General features: G+C 34.6%; 5 protein-coding genes and 1 long non-coding RNA gene across 6 annotated transcripts; 1 reads left to right on the top strand and 5 right to left on the bottom strand.

Moving 5' to 3' along the window:
- Positions 1 to 347: 347 nt before the first annotated feature.
- Positions 348 to 2,016, bottom strand: LOC113071153 (calcium-independent phospholipase A2-gamma-like). The gene is made up of 2 exons (XM_026244517.1): positions 1,820 to 2,016; positions 348 to 1,427 (listed from the first exon to the last, which is right to left on the bottom strand). The coding sequence occupies exons 1-2, from the start codon at positions 1,947 to 1,949 to the stop codon at positions 1,153 to 1,155; spliced, it is 405 nt and encodes a 134-aa protein (XP_026100302.1). The 5' UTR covers positions 1,950 to 2,016; the 3' UTR covers positions 348 to 1,152.
- Positions 2,017 to 6,149: 4,133 nt separating this feature from the next.
- On the bottom strand, positions 6,150 to 18,352 carry LOC113071159 (calcium-independent phospholipase A2-gamma-like). Its single transcript, XM_026244526.1, has 10 exons — positions 18,243 to 18,352; positions 14,842 to 15,845; positions 13,680 to 13,829; positions 13,420 to 13,571; positions 12,617 to 12,711; positions 12,360 to 12,531; positions 11,788 to 11,845; positions 11,509 to 11,703; positions 7,622 to 7,820; positions 6,150 to 7,229 (listed from the first exon to the last, which is right to left on the bottom strand). The coding sequence occupies exons 2-10, from the start codon at positions 15,679 to 15,681 to the stop codon at positions 6,955 to 6,957; spliced, it is 2,136 nt and encodes a 711-aa protein (XP_026100311.1). The 5' UTR covers positions 15,682 to 15,845; positions 18,243 to 18,352; the 3' UTR covers positions 6,150 to 6,954.
- akap14 (A-kinase anchoring protein 14) lies at positions 17,304 to 17,786 on the top strand. The gene has a single exon (XM_026244512.1). It carries the CDS (start codon positions 17,304 to 17,306, stop codon positions 17,784 to 17,786), a length of 483 nt encoding a protein of 160 aa, XP_026100297.1.
- Positions 18,353 to 19,379: 1,027 nt separating the features above from the next.
- On the bottom strand, positions 19,380 to 20,551 carry LOC113071147 (coiled-coil domain-containing protein 87-like). Its single transcript, XM_026244511.1, has 6 exons — positions 20,493 to 20,551; positions 20,386 to 20,404; positions 20,115 to 20,279; positions 19,913 to 20,027; positions 19,671 to 19,813; positions 19,380 to 19,589 (listed from the first exon to the last, which is right to left on the bottom strand). Exons 1-6 carry the CDS (start codon positions 20,549 to 20,551, stop codon positions 19,380 to 19,382), a joined length of 711 nt encoding a protein of 236 aa, XP_026100296.1.
- ccdc87 (coiled-coil domain containing 87) lies at positions 20,385 to 24,715 on the bottom strand. Its single transcript, XM_026244510.1, has 13 exons — positions 24,701 to 24,715; positions 24,340 to 24,590; positions 24,076 to 24,220; positions 23,908 to 24,001; positions 22,956 to 23,035; positions 22,705 to 22,859; positions 22,488 to 22,608; positions 22,194 to 22,394; positions 21,646 to 21,765; positions 21,400 to 21,515; positions 21,185 to 21,314; positions 20,971 to 21,080; positions 20,385 to 20,756 (listed from the first exon to the last, which is right to left on the bottom strand). The coding sequence occupies exons 1-13, from the start codon at positions 24,713 to 24,715 to the stop codon at positions 20,630 to 20,632; spliced, it is 1,665 nt and encodes a 554-aa protein (XP_026100295.1). The 3' UTR covers positions 20,385 to 20,629.
- Positions 24,716 to 24,969: 254 nt separating this feature from the next.
- On the bottom strand, positions 24,970 to 25,901 carry LOC113071152 (uncharacterized). Its single transcript, XR_003280049.1, has 3 exons — positions 25,680 to 25,901; positions 25,174 to 25,346; positions 24,970 to 25,092 (listed from the first exon to the last, which is right to left on the bottom strand). It is a non-coding gene; the product is annotated as an uncharacterized LOC113071152 (long non-coding RNA).
- Between the last annotated feature and the right edge of the window lie 206 nt (positions 25,902 to 26,107).

Raw genomic sequence — 26,107 nt, 5'->3', positions numbered from 1 at the left:
TGAAAAGACAATCTAACGAACTACTTCAACGTATCTTATTTGACACCTTTAGAGCGAGAAATCTATGAAACTCAAATCCATGAGAAAAAAATGGGGTTTAAAATGATTTATTTCTCTTCATAATCATAATAGAATACAGTTTTAAGGTGTTCAAGCCATTAAAACTGAATCAACATGGTTATTATTACTTAATAATAATATAATTGTATATATTAATAATAATATATTAATAATAATATTAATTTATATTTTTATATATATATATATATATATATATATATATATATATATATATATATATATATATATATATATATATATATATATATATATAATTACTCATTGCATTCAAGGGTTTATATTTTACAATATATTACACTCAGTCTGAACAGAACCAACAAATTCTGTAAAATATTTTCCAGCCAAGTGCGCATGGAAGGAAATAAAAATGTATACTGATGCATTCAAACATAATACACAAAATCAAGGATCACTTAGACATTAGTATTTCTATAATAATTAATGCAAACCGTCTTTAGTAATAATACGACAGCAATTAAGTGCTTTCGAAACATTGTGTGCAGAATCTTTAAAACATCAGTGCTGCTGGACCCCTTTGCGGTCTGACACATAATTTAAAGGTTGATCATTTGAATGTAAATAAATTAAAAAGTTAGGTTGAAAATTATTTACACATACTTTAGTCTGTGCATTTAGCAGCTCTCCTCATGCTAACTACAGTACAGTCAGAAAGACTATTACTACAGGTTCTCGAGGGGAGACGCTACACAACAGCAACTTTATCCTATTGTTAATTGATCGATCAAAATAACATTAGTGCATCCCAACAAATGAAAAGCAGAAAATATAAGCGCTAGCTAGTCAGTGCTGCCACTAACATTTCATGCTTTTAAGGCTCTTCGTTTCAAACAAGTTGTTCTTACATTAAAAATAAAGCCTTGAAATCAAACCTTTTCAATCTTCTTATGTGCTCGTCAATATGAGGCAACAGACTTGTTTCTCTGTTTTAAACTGTCATATGGCAACAGATTTAACACTGTATTAACTGTAGTGCACAGTTTACCTTGTTATATGATAAACAGACAACGGAGAATGTCAGTGGTTGTGCTAGTGTGGTTTAGAGTGTGAGTTTCAGAGTTTGGAACGAAAAGCAAGGTCATCGTACATGTCAGCTTTGAGCTGGGCCCAGTCGGCTAGTTTCTGAACGATGCCCTTTTCTTGAGTGAGAACACTAGCCACTTTCTTTAACTTATTCTCGTTACGCTCCAGGTACCGCCGACCCTCGGCCTGCAGGAAGTCCAGCCTCTCCTGTCTGTTTTCGTCCAATGAGATGTCTTCACTCATGTAAGGGTTAAAACGAAAATAAGTGTTCGGGGGGAGGAGGGCGTCCAGCATAGTGTGGACCTCTACAGTAGAAGAACAAGAGGTTTACATAGTGAGTGACAAACAATAGAATAATAGCAACGTTTTATTACTGATTTATTATTTTTATGTTTGATTATGTCATATCAGGTTTCATTATTTAATACTTTTTAAATTTGTTTTTAATTGTAAATACCAATTAAAAAATAGATAAGTTATTATTTAAATTAAATTAAATTAAATTAAATTACAATGCTTTATATGAACTCTTAACATCAGATTGAAACTATCAGTGACCTTGTTAAAAATTAAACTTAAGCTGTTCGATTCTAACTCTGGGATCCTATGGGATATGCAGAGCTGTAGGTGCTACACACAGCACAGAACAACACAGGGACAAGCTGACAGATGTGATCATGTGACCCCATCATCTCACCTTCAGTGTCAGTGGCACTGCTGATGACATTGGTGAGTTTGGTCTTCAAGCTGGTATAAGTGCTCGAGCTGGCCTTGGCTACGGTTTCGTATCGGCCTGTGCCCAGAGACACCACACACTCCACAGGCATGTTGGGCCACAGACACTTGCTCTCATGGATGGCCAGAGCGGTAGGGTTGTTGATCAAGAGACCACCGTCCTGGATAAAATAAAAAATCGATCAAATGTTAACAACATCACAGCCAGGTATCAAGTGGGAAAGTGACTCACAAGGTTTGCGGGTGCTCTTTCACAGCTGGAGAATCTAAAATATAGTGTTTAAAATAAATGTTCAGTTTCGGCCAAAATAGCTATTCTATTCTTGTTCAAAAGCAAGGCTTTTTTGTGGAAATCTGGGTTATTCTTTGAAATTCTAGAGGTATGACATAAAAGAGGTGAATTTGCATTTCTAGCTGATATGATTATGGGAATCACCACTGTATAGTATAATGGACGCAGGATCTCTCTCCACAGGAGACGTGGGTAGATGTGTTCATTTCACCTGACGCATCTGAAATCCATTTACTTGGCATCATCCTTCTCTGTTTCCATGCCTCCTTTAAGGAGCACATAAGAGGAAACCAGATGAAATCGTCCAATAGACAGCATCCCTCATTTCTCTAGTATGCCCTACATTTTAGTGACACGGATACTGATGCGTATCAGTGAACTGCAGGCTGCTTTCCGAGTCCAAAGATAACGAATGATAAGTCATCAAAGCAATCCAAAGATAATTAAAGGGATATTTCACACAGAAATTAACATTCTGTCGTCATTTACTCCTGCTCATGACTTTCAAAACCTGTTTGACTTTCTGTCTCATGTAGAACACAAAAGGAGATGTTTAGTAGAATGTCCAGGCTGCTCTTTTCCATATAATGAAAGTAAATGTTGACCATGCTTGTCAAGCTTACGGTTCACTCTGTTACTCTCAAAAATCACATTAGAAGACTTGGAACATGATCCATGAGTCATTTAGACTATGATGCTTTTATACTGTCATTTTCAGAATGAAAAAACACTTTGTAACGTGGTTATAAAAGTTAGCTAAAACTTACACTACAATTAACAAACAATTCTCAATTTTATGTAGTTTAACTAATGTATCTGTACTAAAATAACAAACTAAAACTGAAAAAAAACTGCACACTATTAAAATAAAATATTTATTAAAAAAAAATGTAAACTATTAATAAAAACTACAATGCCATCTCAAAGATACTATTAACACAGCTTTGTAAGTACAAGAGCAGCATGAAAAACTTATTTTGTGCTCTACAGGAAAGAGAAAAATCATATTTCCTTAATGGGATGAGTCAATGATGACAGATCTTTCATTTTTGCGTAAACTATTCTTTTAATGATAGACTCCATGAATCAATCAATGAAGAAGAAAAACAAACAAACAGTTGAGGACTGACTTCTTGTTTGATGGTAGAGAGTCCTTGAGGAGAGTATGCATAACAGATTACAGGCCTGGCATGTGGAGAAGAAACTGAAGAGCTATTCAGAGCAAGAAAGAGAGAGAGAACGAGCGAGAGATAGAGAGAGGTTCTGCCGTTGATGGCATTCGGAGTTCGTGCATCGAGTGCTCTGTTGGCAACAGGTTTTAGAGCCAAGAGCCTCCACTACATTTGCATTTTAATTAGGACACATTCATCCCACACAGTAAAAACATACATCAAAACATCGCACAACAGCTTCGAATGTGGAATTATGGAAAGATTAACCTAGTGAATGTGCATTAAGTAGGTTAACTTGGCCCTTAGGCCAAAAAAAAATATTTGAATCAGCTACACGGACTATTAGATGAAAAATGAATACCATCTAAAAATGGTTCATTTTCATCTTGTTTGTCAATAAATTAGGCCTTCCCTGAGGATAATGTCACTCCAAATTTCCCATCTAGTGTTCTCCAAAGAACATTTGACCACAAAATGAGGATTATATCTGATGGACGCATAAAAGCATCAAGTAGGGCAATGGTACTGTACATAAGAGTGTCTTTTATAAAGAAAGGGAAGAATCTTTTAAAGGAAGGAAAATTTCTGATGCACCATAAGACTTTGATTTGGTGGACAAATGTTTTCAACTATTAATAAAAAGTGAACAACATTTTGTTGAAATATTCTTTTTTATCAACAAATAATAATAGAAGAGTACGGCAAGCGACTTGATAAATCATTTCAAGAATTATATTTTTTAAATAACGCTTCCTTCCTCATTATGATATTAGAACATTTTTAACTTTTAACTTTAAGCACAAACAACAACAAAAAGTATCAAAATAAATGTTATTTCATAAATTAATGTCATTTGAATATGGGGGGGGGGGGGGGGGGGTACATAAAAAAAGAGTTGCATGTAGTGAAAGTGAAAATAAAGGACATGGAAACTAAAGTCTAACCAGTTTAAGAACATTTTTAAACAAGAAAGTCTGCACTGATAGGCTACTTGAAGTGTACTCTCAATACAAGTGTAGCTCACGTCTCTCTGAGCTAATGCAGACTGGCTTTGTTTATACATCCCACTTCCTAAATTGGTTTGCAGGCAGCTTTGAAGACATATATCATGCAGAAATAATCCATACACTATGTGCCAGAGCCAACCGGTAGGCTGGTGGTTTGTTTATATGTTCTTTTTCCAGCAGGGGAATTTTTCTGGGGTGAGAGTATGTAGATAAATATTAACCGAACAAATAAAAATGCAGCCTGTTTCAAATGATACCCTACACCTTTGTATAAAAAAAGTTATAGTGCTTGATAGATTACTTACAAATTATAATCGGTTGGATTACATGAAGAAGGTTGAAGCCAATTATGAAATCTAGATATATATCAAAAAATATCATTAACCTTACTGTAGAGAAGTGAAACAAAAGCTTAAAGCCCAACATTTTTTAAACCTGGATCTTGTGAAGGTGAAGAATTGGTTGCTAGGGAACAGGTCTAGAATGCATAGGGGACTGACATATCAGACTTTATACTGTATATGATTTTACAAAGTAGAAGAATGTGACAATTCAGATGCACAAATGAATGTGTCAGGAGGCAACAGTCTGGTCTTTCATTGCCAGCCCGAGGGGATTCTGGTAGATGGATGATGCAAGAGACAAGTCAGACATGGTCCTGTCCGCTGTTACTCGATCAATGGATCTATCAGTCAGGGATCTTCTCAGCTGAAAATGCACACATGCTTTACACATCCAGCATCTGTGTGATTATGGAACATTACAAAAACTCCAGTGACTGCATGATAGTAACAAAACCGGAGAAGATGCAATCCGGATTAGAAATCGTTCAATAAAAAAGAATGAAGAGGGCATATCCATGCACTACATTTTTTTTAGAGGAATAGTTCGCCGTCTCTCACGTACATGGCATCTTCCAGTAGCACTGAAATGCAGATTTGAGCATATTTCTATCAGATATAGCTTCTTCTCACACTCACCTGTGGGATTTGACACATCACTGAACGTTTCCATGGATAAAACACATTCCTCGAGCTGAGAAAATAAGCAACCTTTTTTTGTATAACGGTGGTCAATGTGACAGATTTTTTTAAAGTTGTAAATAAAACGAAATGATTACATTTTACAAGAAAGTAATATTTCAGTCTTTATACTTTAAAATGTCATGTTTAATTAAATGTTACTTGCTGTTTCTTTGTGAAATTTACCAATCATTTCCGAGTGAAAATTATTTAATCACCATTTTTTTTTCAGTGTATACGTGCTGTGTCTTTTATATTTCTCATTGGGCTACAAATAAAATATATCTAATATATGTAATTGCATAGTTGCATAGTTGACAGGCTGCAACATTGAATTACAAATGGAATAAAGTGTAGATATACGTACCTTCTAGCCAAAATACACTGATAAATACTATCACATTTTTGGATTCCCAACAATAGGTGGTCTTTATCATTAGAATGAAAGAAAATAGTTTATTAAGTGAAAAGACAATCTAACGAACTACTTCAACGTATCTTATTTGACACCTTTAGAGCGAGAAATCTATGAAACTCAAATCCATGAGAAAAAAATGGGGTTTAAAATGATTTATTTCTCTTCATAATCATAATAGAATACAGTTTTAAGGTGTTCAAGCCATTAAAACTGAATCAACATGGTTATTATTACTTAATAATAATATAATTGTTTATATTAATAATAATATATTAATAATAATATTAATTTATATTTTTATATATATATATATATATATATATATATATATATATATATATATATATATATATATATATATATATATAATTACTCATTGCATTCAAGGGTTTATATTTTACAATATATTACACTCAGTCTGAACAGAACCAACAAATTCTGTAAAATATTTTCCAGCCAAGTGCGCATGGAAGGAAATAAAAATGTATACTGATGCATTCAAACATAATACACAAAATCAAGGATCACTTAGACATTAGTATTTCTATAATAATTAATGCAAACCGTCTTTAGTAATAATACGACAGCAATTAAGTGCTTTCGAAACATTGTGTGCAGAATCTTTAAAACATCAGTGCTGCTGGACCCCTTTGCGGTCTGACACATAATTTAAAGGTTGATCATTTGAATGTAAATAAATTAAAAAGTTAGGTTGAAAATTATTTACACATACTTTAGTCTGTGCATTTAGCAGCTCTCCTCATGCTAACTACAGTACAGTCAGAAAGACTATTACTACAGGTTCTCGAGGGGAGACGCTACACAACAGCAACTTTATCCTATTGTTAATTGATCGATCAAAATAACATTAGTGCATCCCAACAAATGAAAAGCAGAAAATATAAGCGCTAGCTAGTCAGTGCTGCCACTAACATTTCATGCTTTTAAGGCTCTTCGTTTCAAACAAGTTGTTCTTACATTAAAAATAAAGCCTTGAAATCAAACCTTTTCAATCTTCTTATGTGCTCGTCAATATGAGGCAACAGACTTGTTTCTCTGTTTTAAACTGTCATATGGCAACAGATTTAACACTGTATTAACTGTAGTGCACAGTTTACCTTGTTATATGATAAACAGACAACGGAGAATGTCAGTGGTTGTGCTAGTGTGGTTTAGAGTGTGAGTTTCAGAGTTTGGAACGAAAAGCAAGGTCATCGTACATGTCAGCTTTGAGCTGGGCCCAGTCGGCTAGTTTCTGAACGATGCCCTTTTCTTGAGTGAGAACACTAGCCACTTTCTTTAACTTATTCTCGTTACGCTCCAGGTACCGCCGACCCTCGGCCTGCAGGAAGTCCAGCCTCTCCTGTCTGTTTTCGTCCAATGAGATGTCTTCACTCATGTAAGGGTTAAAACGAAAATAAGTGTTCGGGGGGAGGAGGGCGTCCAGCATAGTGTGGACCTCTACAGTAGAAGAACAAGAGGTTTACATAGTGAGTGACAAACAATAGAATAATAGCAACGTTTTATTACTGATTTATTATTTTTATGTTTGATTATGTCATATCAGGTTTCATTATTTAATACTTTTTAAATTTGTTTTTAATTGTAAATACCAATTAAAAAATAGATAAGTTATTATTTAAATTAAATTAAATTAAATTAAATTACAATGCTTTATATGAACTCTTAACATCAGATTGAAACTATCAGTGACCTTGTTAAAAATTAAACTTAAGCTGTTCGATTCTAACTCTGGGATCCTATGGGATATGCAGAGCTGTAGGTGCTACACACAGCACAGAACAACACAGGGACAAGCTGACAGATGTGATCATGTGACCCCATCATCTCACCTTCAGTGTCAGTGGCACTGCTGATGACATTGGTGAGTTTGGTCTTCAAGCTGGTATAAGTGCTCGAGCTGGCCTTGGCTACGGTTTCGTATCGGCCTGTGCCCAGAGACACCACACACTCCACAGGCATGTTGGGCCACAGACACTTGCTCTCATGGATGGCCAGAGCGGTAGGGTTGTTGATCAAGAGACCACCGTCCTGGATAAAATAAAAAATCGATCAAATGTTAACAACATCACAGCCAGGTATCAAGTGGGAAAGTGACTCACAAGGTTTGCGGGTGCTCTTTCACAGCTGGAGAATCTAAAATATAGTGTTTAAAATAAATGTTCAGTTTCGGCCAAAATAGCTATTCTATTCTTGTTCAAAAGCAAGGCTTTTTTGTGGAAATCTGGGTTATTCTTTGAAATTCTAGAGGTATGACATAAAAGAGGTGAATTTGCATTTCTAGCTGATATGATTATGGGAATCACCACTGTATAGTATAATGGACGCAGGATCTCTCTCCACAGGAGACGTGGGTAGATGTGTTCATTTCACCTGACGCATCTGAAATCCATTTACTTGGCATCATCCTTCTCTGTTTCCATGCCTCCTTTAAGGAGCACATAAGAGGAAACCAGATGAAATCGTCCAATAGACAGCATCCCTCATTTCTCTAGTATGCCCTACATTTTAGTGACACGGATACTGATGCGTATCAGTGAACTGCAGGCTGCTTTCCGAGTCCAAAGATAACGAATGATAAGTCATCAAAGCAATCCAAAGATAATTAAAGGGATATTTCACACAGAAATTAACATTCTGTCGTCATTTACTCCTGCTCATGACTTTCAAAACCTGTTTGACTTTCTGTCTCATGTAGAACACAAAAGGAGATGTTTAGTAGAATGTCCAGGCTGCTCTTTTCCATATAATGAAAGTAAATGTTGACCATGCTTGTCAAGCTTACGGTTCACTCTGTTACTCTCAAAAATCACATTAGAAGACTTGGAACATGATCCATGAGTCATTTAGACTATGATGCTTTTATACTGTCATTTTCAGAATGAAAAAACACTTTGTAACGTGGTTATAAAAGTTAGCTAAAACTTACACTACAATTAACAAACAATTCTCAATTTTATGTAGTTTAACTAATGTATCTGTACTAAAATAACAAACTAAAACTGAAAAAAAACTGCACACTATTAAAATAAAATATTTATTAAAAAAAAATGTAAACTATTAATAAAAACTACAATGCCATCTCAAAGATACTATTAACACAGCTTTGTAAGTACAAGAGCAGCATGAAAAACTTATTTTGTGCTCTACAGGAAAGAGAAAAATCATATTTCCTTAATGGGATGAGTCAATGATGACAGATCTTTCATTTTTGCGTAAACTATTCTTTTAATGATAGACTCCATGAATCAATCAATGAAGAAGAAAAACAAACAAACAGTTGAGGACTGACTTCTTGTTTGATGGTAGAGAGTCCTTGAGGAGAGTATGCATAACAGATTACAGGCCTGGCATGTGGAGAAGAAACTGAAGAGCTATTCAGAGCAAGAAAGAGAGAGAGAACGAGCGAGAGATAGAGAGAGGTTCTGCCGTTGATGGCATTCGGAGTTCGTGCATCGAGTGCTCTGTTGGCAACAGGTTTTAGAGCCAAGAGCCTCCACTACATTTGCATTTTAATTAGGACACATTCATCCCACACAGTAAAAACATACATCAAAACATCGCACAACAGCTTCGAATGTGGAATTATGGAAAGATTAACCTAGTGAATGTGCATTAAGTAGGTTAACTTGGCCCTTAGGCCAAAAAAAAATATTTGAATCAGCTACACGGACTATTAGATGAAAAATGAATACCATCTAAAAATGGTTCATTTTCATCTTGTTTGTCAATAAATTAGGCCTTCCCTGAGGATAATGTCACTCCAAATTTCCCATCTAGTGTTCTCCAAAGAACATTTGACCACAAAATGAGGATTATATCTGATGGACGCATAAAAGCATCAAGTAGGGCAATGGTACTGTACATAAGAGTGTCTTTTATAAAGAAAGGGAAGAATCTTTTAAAGGAAGGAAAATTTCTGATGCACCATAAGACTTTGATTTGGTGGACAAATGTTTTCAACTATTAATAAAAAGTGAACAACATTTTGTTGAAATATTCTTTTTTATCAACAAATAATAATAGAAGAGTACGGCAAGCGACTTGATAAATCATTTCAAGAATTATATTTTTTAAATAACGCTTCCTTCCTCATTATGATATTAGAACATTTTTAACTTTTAACTTTAAGCACAAACAACAACAAAAAGTATCAAAATAAATGTTATTTCATAAATTAATGTCATTTGAATAAATTAATAAATATTAATAAATGAACATTTAAAAAAATCACATAATTTACTTGTTATAGAATAAAGAAAATCATTATATATGAATTATTAGGAAAAAAACTGTATTTTAGTTCAGAATCTAACTGTATTTTTTAGGTTTTTTTAATAAATTCAAATATTAAAATATACATTTATAAATGAACAGACAAGAAATAACGTTATTTAGTTGTAATATATATATATATATATATATATATATATTCAAAAAATATCAAAATTAATTTTAATTCATGAATGTGCAGCATTTTTTTATGTATATTGCATAAATGAATATAAAAAATCCTTGTATATAATTCATAAATGAATAGAAAAATTATGTAATTTACCCATGTGATATATCAGAAATATCTAAATAAATTTTAATTTAGAATTTAACAGAATTTTGATGTATTTTGAATAATTTAAAAAGATAAATTAACAAAATATCTTTTTTTGTTTGTTTATGCCTCAAAAAATAGAAATGGATTGTATTTTGAATGTATTCTGAATAAATTCAAAATTATTTTTACAAAAATATTATTTAAAATATTTATTTAAATATTTATTTAATAGTAAAAAATATTTAAAAAAAACTTCATTTATTAGTCACAATCCTTCAGATGCTGTTTTATCCCACCATTTCTAATAACAGGCCCATCTTCCTATTGACCTCAGAACTCATCGGACTCTGAATGAATCTGGGCATTCATTTAGCTCGGTGACCAACAGCTTTATTGGCCATTTTGGGACAACAGGGACATTGTGAAAAGCTGTATGTGAACTTGGTGGGTTTCAATAGGCAGACGGACAGAATGACGCCTTCCTGATGGCTCAACAGACACCGCTGAGGGCTACGATTCAACATTAACGTCTGCCGCTTGGCTGATGAAATCTCAGACTGTGAGGGTGCGTTCAGTGTGGCAGCGCTGGGACCGTGCCAGTTTGAGCTGGATGAAGACAGGCAGAGAGGCAAAAAAACCTGACAGCTACTCCAGGGTAATGCAGACACATGAACTACTCAAAATCATACACTTCCCTTACAAAACTAGTTTGTGTATCCACAAAAATCGATGCATATTGCAAATACACAGCCAACCTTTAAAGCTATGATGAGATTTTGAGAAAAGTGAGTGGAGTCTAAATAATCTCTCTGACATCAATCTCTTCAAACAGCAATCTGAGAGCCGAACTGAAGTGCCCTAAGTGACGGCACTCAAGAACAACACTAATGAGTCTGAATGTGCGGCCCTGATGAGACAGTACAGGAAATAGCCTGAGTGCATGTGTGTGCGGAGTTCACTTCTCCTCCCTCTTCTTCTGACAAGAACCTAAAAGGGTTTGTAATGATTTTCAATACTGCAAGATGTCTGTGCAAGGATGCCGTCACAAATAGTCAGAGCACTTGGATCTTAACATGTTAAAAAAGTCCCATCATAATAATTAGCCTCCAAAACATAAGGATTAGGAATGTAATGCAGAATACGCAGACCGGGCTTTGTGTGCTTTACCTGGTGGAGGTCATTTCCTAGTACAAATTCCTGGAAGTATCCTGGAGCAGCGGAGGATGCTCGAATGGCCTGCCACATTTTGTGCTGGCAGCCGCCCAAGTAGTGTGAACGAACCCCTGGCAGGAAGTTATAATTCCTGAAGACATACGCCTTCAGCGGCAGGCCTCTGTTCACTATGGTGCTCACTGCTGACACCTAGAGGAAGCATTGAGGGATTTATCTAAACAGTACAAAGATGACTAATGGCATTTTTTAAAACAAGTATATCTTAAAACCCACCTTAGGGCATTTAGGGGTCTTGGAAGTCTCAATCATCAGTTCAGACCCCATTCTTTCTCTGTTGAGAATAAACGTTAAAATAAAACATTAAACGAGCAACACATTGTACTACAATCATATTAATGTATAATATCTCTATTTATTTTAAAGTTTATTTCAATGTTCTTAAATGTGTCTCTCTACCTGTCATTTTATTATTATGCTACTCTATTTTTTTTTCATTACTATTTGTTTTTGCTTTAATTTTAGTGTAGTTTTATATGTGTCTCTTCACTTTTATTATTTGATTATATTTATGTAATTATATTATTTATTACCATTATTACTTTTTATTCAAAAGTAATATATATATATATATATATATATATATATATTTTTTTTTTATAACTTGAAATGTGTATATATATATATATATATATATATATATATATATATATATATATATATATATATATATATATATATAAAACAAAATAAAGTAAAGAAAAAAATACAAATACAAATACAATACAATACAATCAAATAAAGGTAAAAAAAAATAAAAATAAAGCTTTTTCACATCATTGTCTTACTTGAGGATCTCCTCCCAGATCTGGCTGTCATAGTACGCATGGCTCCAGCCCATTTTCACTGTGCCCACAATCATGTTCTGTTTAAAGACATCGGATCCCAACTTCCGATAGAGTTCCTCACACTCATCCAGAGGGATCTGGAACACACCCAGCATAAAGGCCAGGATTGCCCCTTAGAAAAAAACACCAACACAGATTTAAAGGAAGTTTCATGCCTATATCTAATAGACATTTTCCAAATAGTTATAAAAACATACCAGTACTAACTCCACATATGTAGTCAAACAGCTGGTAGATGGGCTTCCCTGTCAAACTCTCAAGCCTGTGCAAAGCCTGTAATGCAACCAAACCCCTGCAAAAAAGTGCATCAAGTTATAGACCTGCACACATAGCATTTCACTGCACATATAGTGTTCATATTATTACAGGAAACATAAGGTTCACTGAAACAAAATAAAAGTTCAAGACTAGTTGACATAGCTGATAGCATGCACATTAACTATTTTATTATTATTTATTTTTTATTTTTTTACATTTCAGGATATAAAAACTTATAAGGAAATTTTGTATTTGTGTGTACAAGGTATACATAAAATATAAATACCTTGTCACAGTTTATGTCTTTCACTACTTTTAATTAAATTTTAGCTTTTTTCTGCTCACTTAAATTCAAAATACTTACATTTAAATATCCCATATAGTTTTTAATTGATATATATATATATATATATATATATATGCATACACACAAACACACACACAACTACACATTTATATATATATATTTTTTTTTTATTAGATTAAGTAAATATCACATTCACTACTGTGACTTTATTTTTATTTTGAATATATATATTATTTTATTTTATTCTTGGTAAAATCATGACAAATTTCCCACGATGATGGACAACAGCTAAAGGGATTGCAAAATTGTGTCAGTTCTATTTTTGGATGACCTAGTTTTAGGTAAATTTGGGCTGACCTACTTTTAACTTAAAGCACTTTAACAATCTGTTAACTTCAGGTTAATCATTTTCCCCAGCTGTCATGTGTCTGTCACCTGGTCCCTCCTCCGTCGATGGAGAGGACACGTATCCCTCTGCCTTTGACCGGGTCAGTGTAGCCCACCAGGGCCAGAGCCTGTCTCACTGCAGCCTGCAGATTGACGTCTCTCGCCTGCCTCAAACGCAGCAGACACGGGATGACCTTCTCCTACAGCCAGCGAGAGAAAGGAAGAGATGAAACATGGAGAGTTATTGACGGAGATTACAATGTAGAAAAATCAATCCGGATATGGCAGATGGTTGGACACAAACGTACAGTGACTGCCACCCCTCTGGTCTCAGGAAACTCCAGCAGGTGGAAGCTCAGTTCCTCCACCCTGCTGATGTTGATCTTCACATCAGTGACTCGCTGAAGACTCTTGACCAGTGCTCTGGTTCGGTTATCCACACTAACACGTGCTATAATCTACAGACACACAGAACAATTAACATTCAATGATTTCATTCTAATCAATTGTGTGAGCTTCTAACAAAAGAAAGTTTTGGGTGATAACTGACCCCAAAATGAAAAGGTAATCATTATAATTGGCACAAAGGCAATGGGCTTCATTTATAAAACATGAGCAGAAGGAACTACAGTGGCATGCAAAAGTTTATATAATTGTATTATAATTTAAACAAAATAAGAGAGGTCATACAAAATGCATGTTATTGTTCATTTAGTACTGTCCTGAATATATGTGTACACACAAGACAAAATAAAAATAGATGAAATTATTATTATTTAATATTGTGTGTGGTATAATTTTAGCTCTCTTATTTCATTAAAATTATTCACATTTTCACAGATTCTTTTGAACACCACCTTACATGCAATTGTGTTCTGCTGAATAAATGTAGCACAATTAAGTCTTTCTTTGGGTCCAAGACTTTTTTGTATTGCAACAATAAAAAATAAGAGAAATTAAAAAAATAGAAATATATATATATATATATATATATATATATATATATATATATATATATATATTTTTTTTTTTTTTTTTTTTTTTTTTCAGAGAATATTTAATAAAATTTAAATGCATATATATACATATATAATTGTCATTTATTTTTATATAAAATATTTTAATTTAATTGAAATTGTATATACATATACACACACACATTTCTCAAACAATATTTATTTTTATCAAATACAGATTATAATTTTATATAATTATAATTTATTTTTCAAAACATATTTTATTATTATTATTATTATTATTGTTTTTTTTGCATAAACGAAAACTAGGCCAACTTGTATGACCATATATTATTATTATTTCATTTTGCCAATTTTCGTTAGATCAACACCAAAAACCTATACAGCAGACCACACTAAAATAACAGAGTTGGTATTTTAGTGGAAACACAAGGCTTTCACTCAAAATAGATGTCAATGAAACATTAGATTAAAATGATTGATATTAATCTACCTTCTCCCTCTGAGACAGCAGTCTCCGCGTTTTCTCGTCTGCCTCTTTTGTCTCCTTGCTTTCTGTACCCTTTGCATCCTTGGACGCGGCTAGTTCAGATCCTGAGGTTTTGTCCTTCTCCACTGCGCCACTCTTTGAATCCGCTCTGAACTTTGGGACGAGGGGAGTAATGTAGTTTCCTACAAAAGCCTGGATGCTGGGCCTGGGATAGGACAGGTAATGACTGATGCCTTTCCTTGGCGATATGGGGATGGTTGAAACACCCTCATCCTGGGTGGGTGCAGAAGGGGCTTGTGTACTTGGGACAGAGCCATCCTTGTCAATAGCAGGAGGCATTTCTGGTGTGGATCTATTGGACACAGGCACTGCCTTTATGATAGGATCCTTGCTACTTTTCGGAAGAGTGCTAGGTTGGATCTTAGATGGCGTGTCTCGTGACCTTTTGTCATTTTGTGTGTCACTTCCAAAGTAAGTACTGACATGTTCGGCCAGGTGATTGTACATTTCATCCATGTTGGTTGTGAACGCTGCAGGCTGAAAACATTGCTTTGCAACCGCACTGGTTGTGTTTCCTGTATTGCTCGACAAATTGCTGGCAGATTTTGGGGCTTCTTTATGAGGTTCTGTATCTTTTTTCACTCCTTTCTCCCTGGGAGGCTCAGGTGCCGCCAGGGTCATGACAGCTATGGCCTCTGCTTTGGGACATTCCACTTTAACCTCAATAGTTTTGCCCTGGGCGGTGCTGGGTTTGAGGCATGTGATCTTGGCGAGGAAGTTGGTGTTCACCGTTTTACTCACAGCTTTGGTAAAGGTGTCCAGGGTGCTCCTGATGCGCGACATGCGGCGAGGTTACTCAAGGGAGTTCTGGGATATTTCTTGAGGAAACAGACGTGTGTGTGGATTGGGTATCAGAGCTGCCGAACCCTGCAGAGCATTTCACATCCACTTAATAAGGACTCCATGATAATACATGAGGTAGGAGATTTTCTCATTTTAAAGGCAACCTGTAATGAGAAAGATTGTTATTTGTTTTTATTAAATTAATAATGTTTCATATTAAAAAAATCAATCATATGTAAGAAACCATCCAGAAAATCCTAAGAACCCTTGAGCAACTGCACAGCAACACTCAATAATCACAATATTTAATATTCAAAGTGAATAAATTTTTTTAAAAATGAAGGTATTTTATGAAGGTATCCATGAACAGAACAAGAGCTTCATTTTCATGATGCTTTCCCAATATTTTTTTATACATATTCTCATTACTGTAATAAAGTATCCAAAAATTGTCCTGTTTTTAGTTAATACACAAATTAAAATATAATATTTTATTATATTTATTTAATAGTTTTTATTATTAAAATTTGCATACATTAAAATGATTAGAATTAGCTTACCGACAACCTGTAAATAGAAAGAGTGGTATTTGTTATTATTAAATGAATGATATATAATGTTACTAAGAATAATAAATCCAGGGCGTCTAACCACAATATTTATTGTATTATGGAAGTAAAAAAGAAAGTATATTTTGCATAAAGACAATGGGCCTTATTCATGAAGCAAGAGCAGAACGAGTAATAATAACAACATTCTTCACAACAAAATGACTTTACTGTAACAGTAACAAACATCATCCTGTCTAAAAAAATAAAACATAATATTGATAATAATAACAATTATATGTTTCTAAATGTAACAATATTTCATTTTTTAATATTATAACAATATATAAATAAAATAATAATTATTATTATTATATTATCAAATACAATAGTATTATTAAAAACAAAAACAAATGAATATGATTAAAATTAGCATAGTGATAAAAATACAAAAAAAAAAATGTATAAAATTTAAAAATGTACTAAAAATAAAAGGTGTCAATGATTTAAAAAAATGAATGGTTTTGAAAATAGCCTTCATTTTCTGCATGCAAATTTTCTTTCCTCTTGATTTCTCATGCATTACATATTCAAAGACAAACAGAACAAATGAAAGAAGTAACTTAAGGGTCTCAAGTTAGTGAACGGATTGTTCTTTTGAATGAGATCTTTTCAATGTATTATTTAATTCAGTTCACAACACAGGTCTGAATGATTAATTCATGAGTTAACTCCCAGTGGATAACAGCTCATCAAAGGCTTACATTTTCTATGAATAGCAACTTAAACTTTCGGTTTGTTGCTGACACAAAGCTATGGTGTGGTTTGAAAACTTGAAATACAGTTCACGAGTACAATGGAAATATGAAGTCTCCATTCATTTCTATTAAACATGACAAAATAACAACTTCGAGATTTCTTCTTTTGTGTTTCACGTGTCATACAGATATTTAACAATACAAGTAAAAATGTGGAGAGAAAATCCAAAAATTACAGTGGTATATAAAAGTAAGGTTACGCTCCTAAAATAAATAGTAAAACGTCGAGTTTCAGTGCGCCGTGTCAGTCATCACCATGGAAACCGACGTCAACAACATTTCAGAAACACTGACAGCTGTGGAGATGGACAGCGCGAATAACGCACACTGTGAGCATACAATCAAAAACATCGACTGGATCTCATGCAAAGACTTCACAATCGAGATCGGAGAGCAGCAGATCAGACATTACATGGACACATGGGAGATAGAGCAGCCTGGCTGGCTCTACAATCTGAGGTTTCTCCAGGAGACAGAGCTGGAGTTTAAAACGCAGTACCATTACGAAGCCAAATGGAGCATCCCGACCCCAAGCGCCCCGATCCCGAGAGTCACAGCCAGCGTGTACTTCACCATAGAGATCTCCAAAATCAAACCAGACACACGGCCTGTGGACGTCCACTTCCTCGTCGAGACCAACAGGTCCAAACATAGTCCAGGACAAACGAGGTTCAGGGAGAAGTGGCTGATGGATGTCATTGAGAGCAAGACTTTGCTAACGGACACCGTTGACTTTTAATACTTCAAAACATGTCCGTTTAATTCGCTGTTTACAAACGATCACTTTCAATGGAAATAAAGTCAAATGATTTAACTGATACTTCATAAGGAAACACTGTAGTATCATCACTAGGCACGCAATGCAAACGCTAGGAAGAAGACCAACGTTAGGTTAGGTCTCATATTTACCATAAGGTGCGTTTTTTTTTTTTCAGTGTAAGTTAGCTCGATTCATTTTAAACGCTAAATGACTATTACCATAATAATGAATTGTTTTCTCTATATTCATATCTTGAATATGTTTTTAGACATAGTAATTTGTTGTTAATAAATGGATATTGTTATTTTCAAGAGGCTGCTCTTTGGACCACTGGTGTTGTTTTGATCAGATAAGACTAACGTTACATAAACTAAATAATTTTGAAGAAAAGCCGGAGTTGAAAAAAATATTAAGCATAAAAATAAGATGACTTACCTGCCGATCCCTTATTAATCGCTGTCGTTTGCTAGAAATATCTAGAATCAGAGGCGTATGTCATGAAACGTTTAGAAACAGAGAAGATGACATGACGTGCGCACAGCCAATCAGAGCGCCTCGAATCTCTTCTTCGCTTCTGGTGATTGGAGACATAAAAACAAGCGGGAAAGAGTGCAGTGCCAACTACTGGGAGTAGATCAAACAACATAACTCAACAAAAAATTAAACTAAACACAAAATAGAGAGAAAAGGTAATACATCATATTTAGAAACGTCTTATATATCCTATATAATCTTTATAAACAAATAATGATTAGTTATCAAACAAAGTTTATTGTTGCATATTAAATAGCAGAGTACAGTAATACTGTTGTGAAGGGAAAGTTAAGCACACACTATTGTGTATGTTACTATTCTAATGTTTTGCATGATAAAAGAAAGGACAGTGTTTTTCCTGTGTCTAATATATATGTAAAATATTGAACTAACAGATAATAAAACAAGTTAATAATAAAATAATTAATTTAAAATGATTATTTATCTTTGGTAGTATCTACTCTATATACAATTTTATATGTACGTAAATAATATTAAAAATAAAATAAACATTTAGTGAATAAAATGTAAAATAAATACATATTTTAGCTAATAAAAATGATAAAACCACACAACAAAATTACTAAAACTTTAAACTAAAATTAGAAATATAAAAATTTAAATGAAAACTAATATCTTAGTGATTCTTAAATAACCCAACATGTATTTAATACGCAATTATTTGTAGACTTGATTACTTCACATTGATATTATTAGTTCTATTTTACAATTTTTCAGCATGCAATTTGTGTAATATAGACGCAGTAAAAAAAAAAAAAGATGTATAAAAGAATACATGTATTTTTTCCCACATTTCATAGCAATATAATTTCTGATTTTATTTCTAAGCTGCCAAAACAAGGATATAGATTTATAAAATAAATAATATATATATATATATATATATATATATATATTTTTTTTTTTTTTTCGGCAAAATAGTAAGAATATACTAAACCAGTAATCAAAATCAAACAGGTCTACAAAACTGAAAGATCTTGTTTTATTTGCACTACTATGGTATATTTTTGTAAGAGTTCACAGTGTTGCATTAATTTGAGGCTGTTCCTGGAGGGTTTGATGGTTGCCTAAGTGAAGCTCCTTGCTTTGGTTCAAAGGAGGAAGCCTTACAGGCAGAGCCATCCGTCCATCTACAAACATCTCCAGAGACTGGACCCTCCTCTCCTGCTGCAGCCAGTACAGCATCTCAGTACGGTCCCAGCGCATCTTCTCTCTGTACGGCCGCCCCTGTTACAACCCAAACAGCAGCGAGAATGTTAAACAGCTGCAGATAACCAATGGTGCGTAACCAAGCTTTGATGCACTCACCTTATAGCTGATGTTGTCATTGAAACAGGTTGTGATGTGGCCCATAGTCTTGGACAGTTCTTGGTCTACAACTGAAATCTGAGAGTTGAGCTTCTCCCTTTGACTTGCCTCTTCCATTCTAGCGATGGATGAACCATTATAACCTGTGTATTTGAAAATAATCTGTATTAGAGTCATTATTTTATTTGATCCATTTGCAAAAATCTTTCTAAATCAGCATATTTCAAGTGCCTCTGATGCACCTCGCTGGAAAAATCTGTTGGGGTCAGATGCCTCCCGCTCAAAGTCTTCCAACCTGGAAAGCAGGAGCTCCCTCTTCTGGATCAACCCAGCAGCCTGCTCCCATGCAGCAATTGCCTAAAGGCACAGACACATCCACATGACAGCATAAATCCTGGATGACAAGGATGGAAAGCCAGGAGAATTCATTATCATTATCTGTACCTCCTGCAGACGGTTCCTGTACTCATGAGAGCTGTATTTGATGGCCATGTCTAGTCGCTGTCCTTCTGGCAGACACAGGGCATTCCAGACCCTCTCCAGCCTGACCTGCATCTGTTCTCCATCCAGAAGTCCAGCAGCTGGACCTTCACCTTCCTCTCCTTCAGACTGAAGAACGTCAATCAAGCAATCAATCAGTTCATCTGTCGATCTTTCTGTCTGTCTACATATCTATCTATTATGTTACTTAGACTGTGTGCGTCAGACTTATTACTGCTAAACAGAAGCCTGTACTAAGAATAACAGTGACATGACATGATAGACAGAGTAATCAGTGGAAAACTGCTATGTTAGATTATGAGGAAAGAAACATGAGCTCACTGCTTCTTGTTTTTCCTCTTCTGGATTTTTCTCTGAAACACAGATATTTCTGCATTCATTCTTTCATGCAGTTTTGGACACTAAATAACAAATGTTTATAAATGTACCAGTATTTATTTATCTATTTAAAAAAAAAACTATAACATGCCATCCATTTCTGGTTCCCTTCCCAGTCCTCCCATCTCTATGGTGTTGATGTTCCAGAATCCAGGAACAAATTCTTGTTTCTGTCTCCTAAGTGAATTGATCCTTTCCTGTTGCCTTCTGGAAAATTTAACCTTATATGAATAAAATAACAATACTGTACAATAATATACATTTTTCATGTTGGTGTTTAGCCATTTGTTGACTGTCACAGTATAAGAAGTTGAAATGTGTCATGGATGTTCCACATTTTACATTAGTTATAGAGAATAAAATAGTGCAAGTCAACATGAATCATTCTCATTATAAATAGGATAAACAAAAACAAACAGACCTTCTCCTTTCATCTCTCTGTATCTGAGCCAGCTTGTGTCTCTCTGCCTCTTCATCATCATCATCCTCACTGTCATACAGGTGAAACAGCACTGACAGATAATCAGAGTCCTTCAAAACCAGGGCACGAATAACACAAGCACAACTGTTAAAGTTCACAAATCCTGAATTTATTTAGCATTTACCATAAACACACACTCCTTTTATAAACTAACCTGATTAGAAATGTAGTTAAGATAATCATCCATTGATAGTTGACACCTCCACCACTGAAACCAGGCTCTGTACGCTCGAGCGGTCGTATTCTCAGGCCTCTTCCTGTTCGCAGCCCTCTCTGCTCTCTCTCTGCATTTATGCAAATCAGTAAAAAAATGTAGATCATCTTGTGATGTGAAAGAACCACAAACATATAGAAGAAAGAAGAAATCACCTGTGGGATATGCTGTATTGACTGGGCCTCCTGAGAGATGGGTTCATTAGCTGGTCATTAATCACTCTTTTTGGGCAGAATGTGACATTTGTCAGGGCAGGCTCAATCCTGGAGTCCTTTAAAAAAGAATGAAAGCTGCGTTTAATATTCTCAACTTCATGATATAAGGATGTTGTGAAAGTACACCTATGAAATATCTACATTTGAAAATACCACCGCTAATCCCCAAGCCCTAAATCAACTTACCTCATCAAAGTTGAAATGCTTTGTTGAAATACTTCTGGATAACTCTTCAAAGACTTTGCCGATATCCATTTTTTCTTCAACCAAGATCTGATCCATCAGAGTGACGGATGCGGAATCAATCTAGAGTTTTAAAATTATTAATATAAGCCAAATTAAATTTCAGTGTCTATTTTATATATAATGTTAACATACATATATATATAAAGAAATTTAACTATCTATCTAAGTGTTGTACAAATAAATTGAGATAAAATAAAACTATTAAATGAAAAACTTAAAAATGTACAGATTAGAAATGTTGCCTTGGCAATTCACCGAATTAAAAGTAAAAAGTTGAATAACTAAAATTAAAATTAAAACTAAAACCAAAAGAAAATGAAAATGAAAAAGAAAAAGGCAAATATATATATATATATAAACGACAAAACAAAACAACAAAACTACTTAAACTTAAAAAAAAAACCTGAAAATATAAAAAGAAAAGCTCATTGAAAATATAAATAAATGCTTAAACAGTATATAAATAACTGCTGATATCAGAGTATCACCTCTTTCGTGAGGTCATTGTAGACTGGTGGGTATCGGCTGAGTTTGATGGTTTCTGGGAGAATCCGATCAGACACTTGGGCCGCTGCTGTGCGCATGATGTTCTGAGGAGAAAACGTCACACTGACCACATCTCCTTGTGGGTGCAGAGGTTTCTTCACAAGAACTTTGTGCTTCTTGGTTTCCTCCTCTTCCTCCATTTTCTAGAAAGAAATGTCCTTCTTTAAAGTCTGATTTGCAGGTGGCATAGGTCTTGCACATAATTTTGTCTGCAGTGAGTTTAATTCTGTAAGTACCTGTAGTTTTTGTTTGAGCCTTTGGAGTCTGCTGGAACTATAGCAGGTTAGGGATTCTATAAGCGAGCACAGATCCGTCCCACAATTACCATCATCCTTGTTATCTCTCTCCTGTAATAATCTAAAACATACACTACAATTGAGTTTCAGCTCCCATTACTCTCACACACAGACACAGTGATTAGTATGTTGTAAGGGTACTTTGTAACAACCCAACCTCTTCAGATCTTCCCCAGGACTGATGCGTTTCTCCAGGCTGGAGGTAGGATCTGTGGACAACAGGACTAATGGGGATGAAGGTGGATCGAGTAGCCTTATCTCCAGCTCCTCCAGCAGTGTTTCCCTCTGTAGGTCAGGCATGGAATGACATCCCTAAGAAGGTGGAAGGAGAAATTGTTAAGGTTGATATGCAACTTATTGAAAACTGCCAGTATGGAATTTGTGCAATGGAATAGATTAAAGAGTCACCTTTATTCTGACCAGTCGGTTTTGAGGTGGACTCTGATCCTGCTCTTGTTTCAGTATGATCGATTTATTGGCTTTAGAACCTGGTCACATGAAAAAATGACAGCATCCTGAAGCCAAACCCAGAATGATATCACTTTTAAAGGAAACTATGACTTCACCCAAGAATGAATATTCAGCATAATTATTTGTATATTCTAACCCTCATGTCTTTACTGACCTCTTCTGTGGAAATAAGACACCTTGGTATCATTAGAATCTTGCTACCGTTTACAGCAGTGCTGTGTAGTAAATGGCTAAAAATAATTTGGAGTATTCTGAAAATTAAATATTTATATTAGATTCTATTCTATTTTAAACCACTTATCTCAGACTGCAGTTATTTATTGATTTTTTTTTTATTAAAAGTTTGCCTAATACACAACATTCCACACAGCATAAATTTAATATTTCACCTATTTTATGTTTTATTTTAAATGACTTTATTTTGAAATGCAGTTCCTGCAATATGTAGGAAGAGGAATGTGGTAAATAAAGAATGGAATACATTTTTGGTATTCTTTGCCATTTTTGATATTCTTTGAATTTATATATATTAATATATGTTTTTATTATAATTTTTTATTTGTGTCTACATTTATACCAATATCGTACAAGAATGTTGATGAGTTAAGTCAAAAGTAATCTTAAAGAAATCAAAAAGTAGTCGGATTATATTACCTAAAATGTGCAATGCAACAGATTATGTTCCTAACTACATTTTTTTTTTTTTTTTTAATTCAGTAATGGACTACAATTTCTAAGTAATCTACCCATCACTGGTCTTCTGTATAATGAATGTCAAGGGATTCCAAAACAACATTGTACCCCATAGACTGATTGTATGGTCAGAAATGACTGAATTTTTTAATTTTAGGTAAACTATCCCTTTTTGTATCTGTGTATCTTGCCATACATTGTGTGTCTGTCTTATAGGTGATTGGCTCCATGTTACAAGGCAGGAGGTCATACACACATTGCAGATCCAGCTCTCCGATTCTCTCCTGAATCTGTAGACACAGAAGTGAATTAATATGACCTTAACGTCTCTCTTTACAGTTTGCACACACACACACAAGTGCACCTCTTTGAGGTCATCCTCCACTGCTTTTTCCCATGATGTGGCCGTCCTGGACCTTTCATTGTTATGTGTAACAGCACTTTGTATGCACTTCCGTGCATCCTTGATTCCTGTGACAATTCTGCATCTTATGGAGCGAACGTTCAAGCTGTAAACAGAAACAGTCACAATCTGCTATGAATAAGTAATGTCATGCTATATGTCACCACACTGTGTGATCAAAATTGTTTACGTCAATGCAATCTCTGTAAAAAGAGTCACACTCACAGACTGGTGCAGTCAATAGCGAGCTGAGCTGCCACCCTGCTGCGGTTGATACGATCGCTGAAGGCACCTCGCCTCCGCAGAGTCTCCAGCAGGTGCAAGGATTGCAGAAACAGCTGCTCACAGATGTGCAGCACCTCACTGAAGGTCTGGCAGGTAAGCAGCACTTTCTCTTCCTGGGTCAGCGTCGTGTCCACAGACGGGGTTTTCAGGTCTTGCCAGATCAGACTCAGCTCAGAGGTCAACACTGCAGTCTGAATGTCAAAAGCAAAAAGGAAAGGGATATATCGTGTAAACTCATTCAACTAATAATTCATAATTCTGAGAGCATTTTAAGCTTACTATTGACTGCATAAACATTTACGGTACAACTAACCATGTTTGATTTGGCTTTATACACACACACAAACACACACACACACACACATATATATAAATTGAAATGTTAAAATAAATAAATTTATATTCATCAAAGAATCCTGAAAAATCAGTTTTGATAAAAAAAAATAAGCAGCACGACTGTTTTCAATACTGATAATGCACAATTCAAAATGCACCAGACAATGTTTGAAATGTTTATTTACAGCATCTATTTGAGACTGACCAGAGACTGTCTGTCTTCATGGCTGATGGAGTAATGCTGCGATTTCTGGGTGATTCTCTCCTCCAGTTGTTTGCACAACTGTGTCAAAGAGGTTGGAGCGCTTTTATTCTTCTTATAAGTTGAAAACGCTGATTTCACCTCTTTAGACCTGTCTAACGACGAATTTATAATAATGTAAGACTGATGTCAAAACTTCAAGAGTGAATTATCTAGCTTGTGAAGAAAGTACTGACCTGTCACCCTGTCAAAACTGACATCCATGTGGCAGAGTTGTGAAAGAGGTCTCAGAAAGCTGTGAACCTCTCGACAGTGGAGCATCATTTGGAGGTCCTTACATTTAATGTGCTCACAAACATGTGTGCTTGGTTTTTCCCAATTCATTCCCAAAACACTGAAGTTGAAGACACTGTATTGCAGAAATATACTAAGCTATTTAAATAAATCAGCTGGGAAGTATGACATTGTGTTTTTTAAACTTTAAAAGCCTACTCATGACAAATAAAGATAAAAAAATAACTTCTTGGCTCCACAATAAACAAACTTTTCAGCATTCATTTAGTAACATTTAAGGTGCAAAAATTAAATGAAATCCTTATCAGTTGCAGTCTTTTCGAGTTTAAACCTGGTGCAAATCAACATCACAACAATTTAGTGAATGTGACCTGATTTAGTACACAATACTGAGTAAACTTTTTTAAATTACAGTGCACAGGATTTAAAAAACACCGTTTTCACCTACTGTTACTGTTGTGAACTGTCTTTTGAAGATTAAAAGCAAGATCGTTACAAAAGAATGATTTATCCAATGTAATAAAGCGACTGAATAGTTCCGCGTGCACGCCGTAATCCTAAAACAATTCAAGTTGCCCTGGAAACCTCCGGCAGGTCACGCACGACGTCATTGCGCAACTTCGGAATTGAGGCCGCATTGTGTAATGACATTATTAATATCTTTTCCACTTTTTTGTTCATTTTAAACACTCAATAAATAAACTGTAAACGAAATTCTATTTGATTTTTTTACTATCATGAAGTTATAAAATTGCATGAACAATAATCATTATTAATATACAAAAAGAATAAGAACAAAACTGTTCAGTCTTGATAACAAAACAAAAAACTAACTACTATGCTAGTCTAAATACATCCACAAATACCAATAATGAC

This window comes from Carassius auratus, unplaced genomic scaffold, assembly GCF_003368295.1.
Source record: "Carassius auratus strain Wakin unplaced genomic scaffold, ASM336829v1 scaf_tig00006185, whole genome shotgun sequence".
NCBI classification, from domain to species: domain Eukaryota; kingdom Metazoa; phylum Chordata; class Actinopteri; order Cypriniformes; family Cyprinidae; genus Carassius; species Carassius auratus.
Note: the sequence above shows the minus strand (reverse complement) of the source record. Positions and strands in the feature narration are given on the sequence as shown.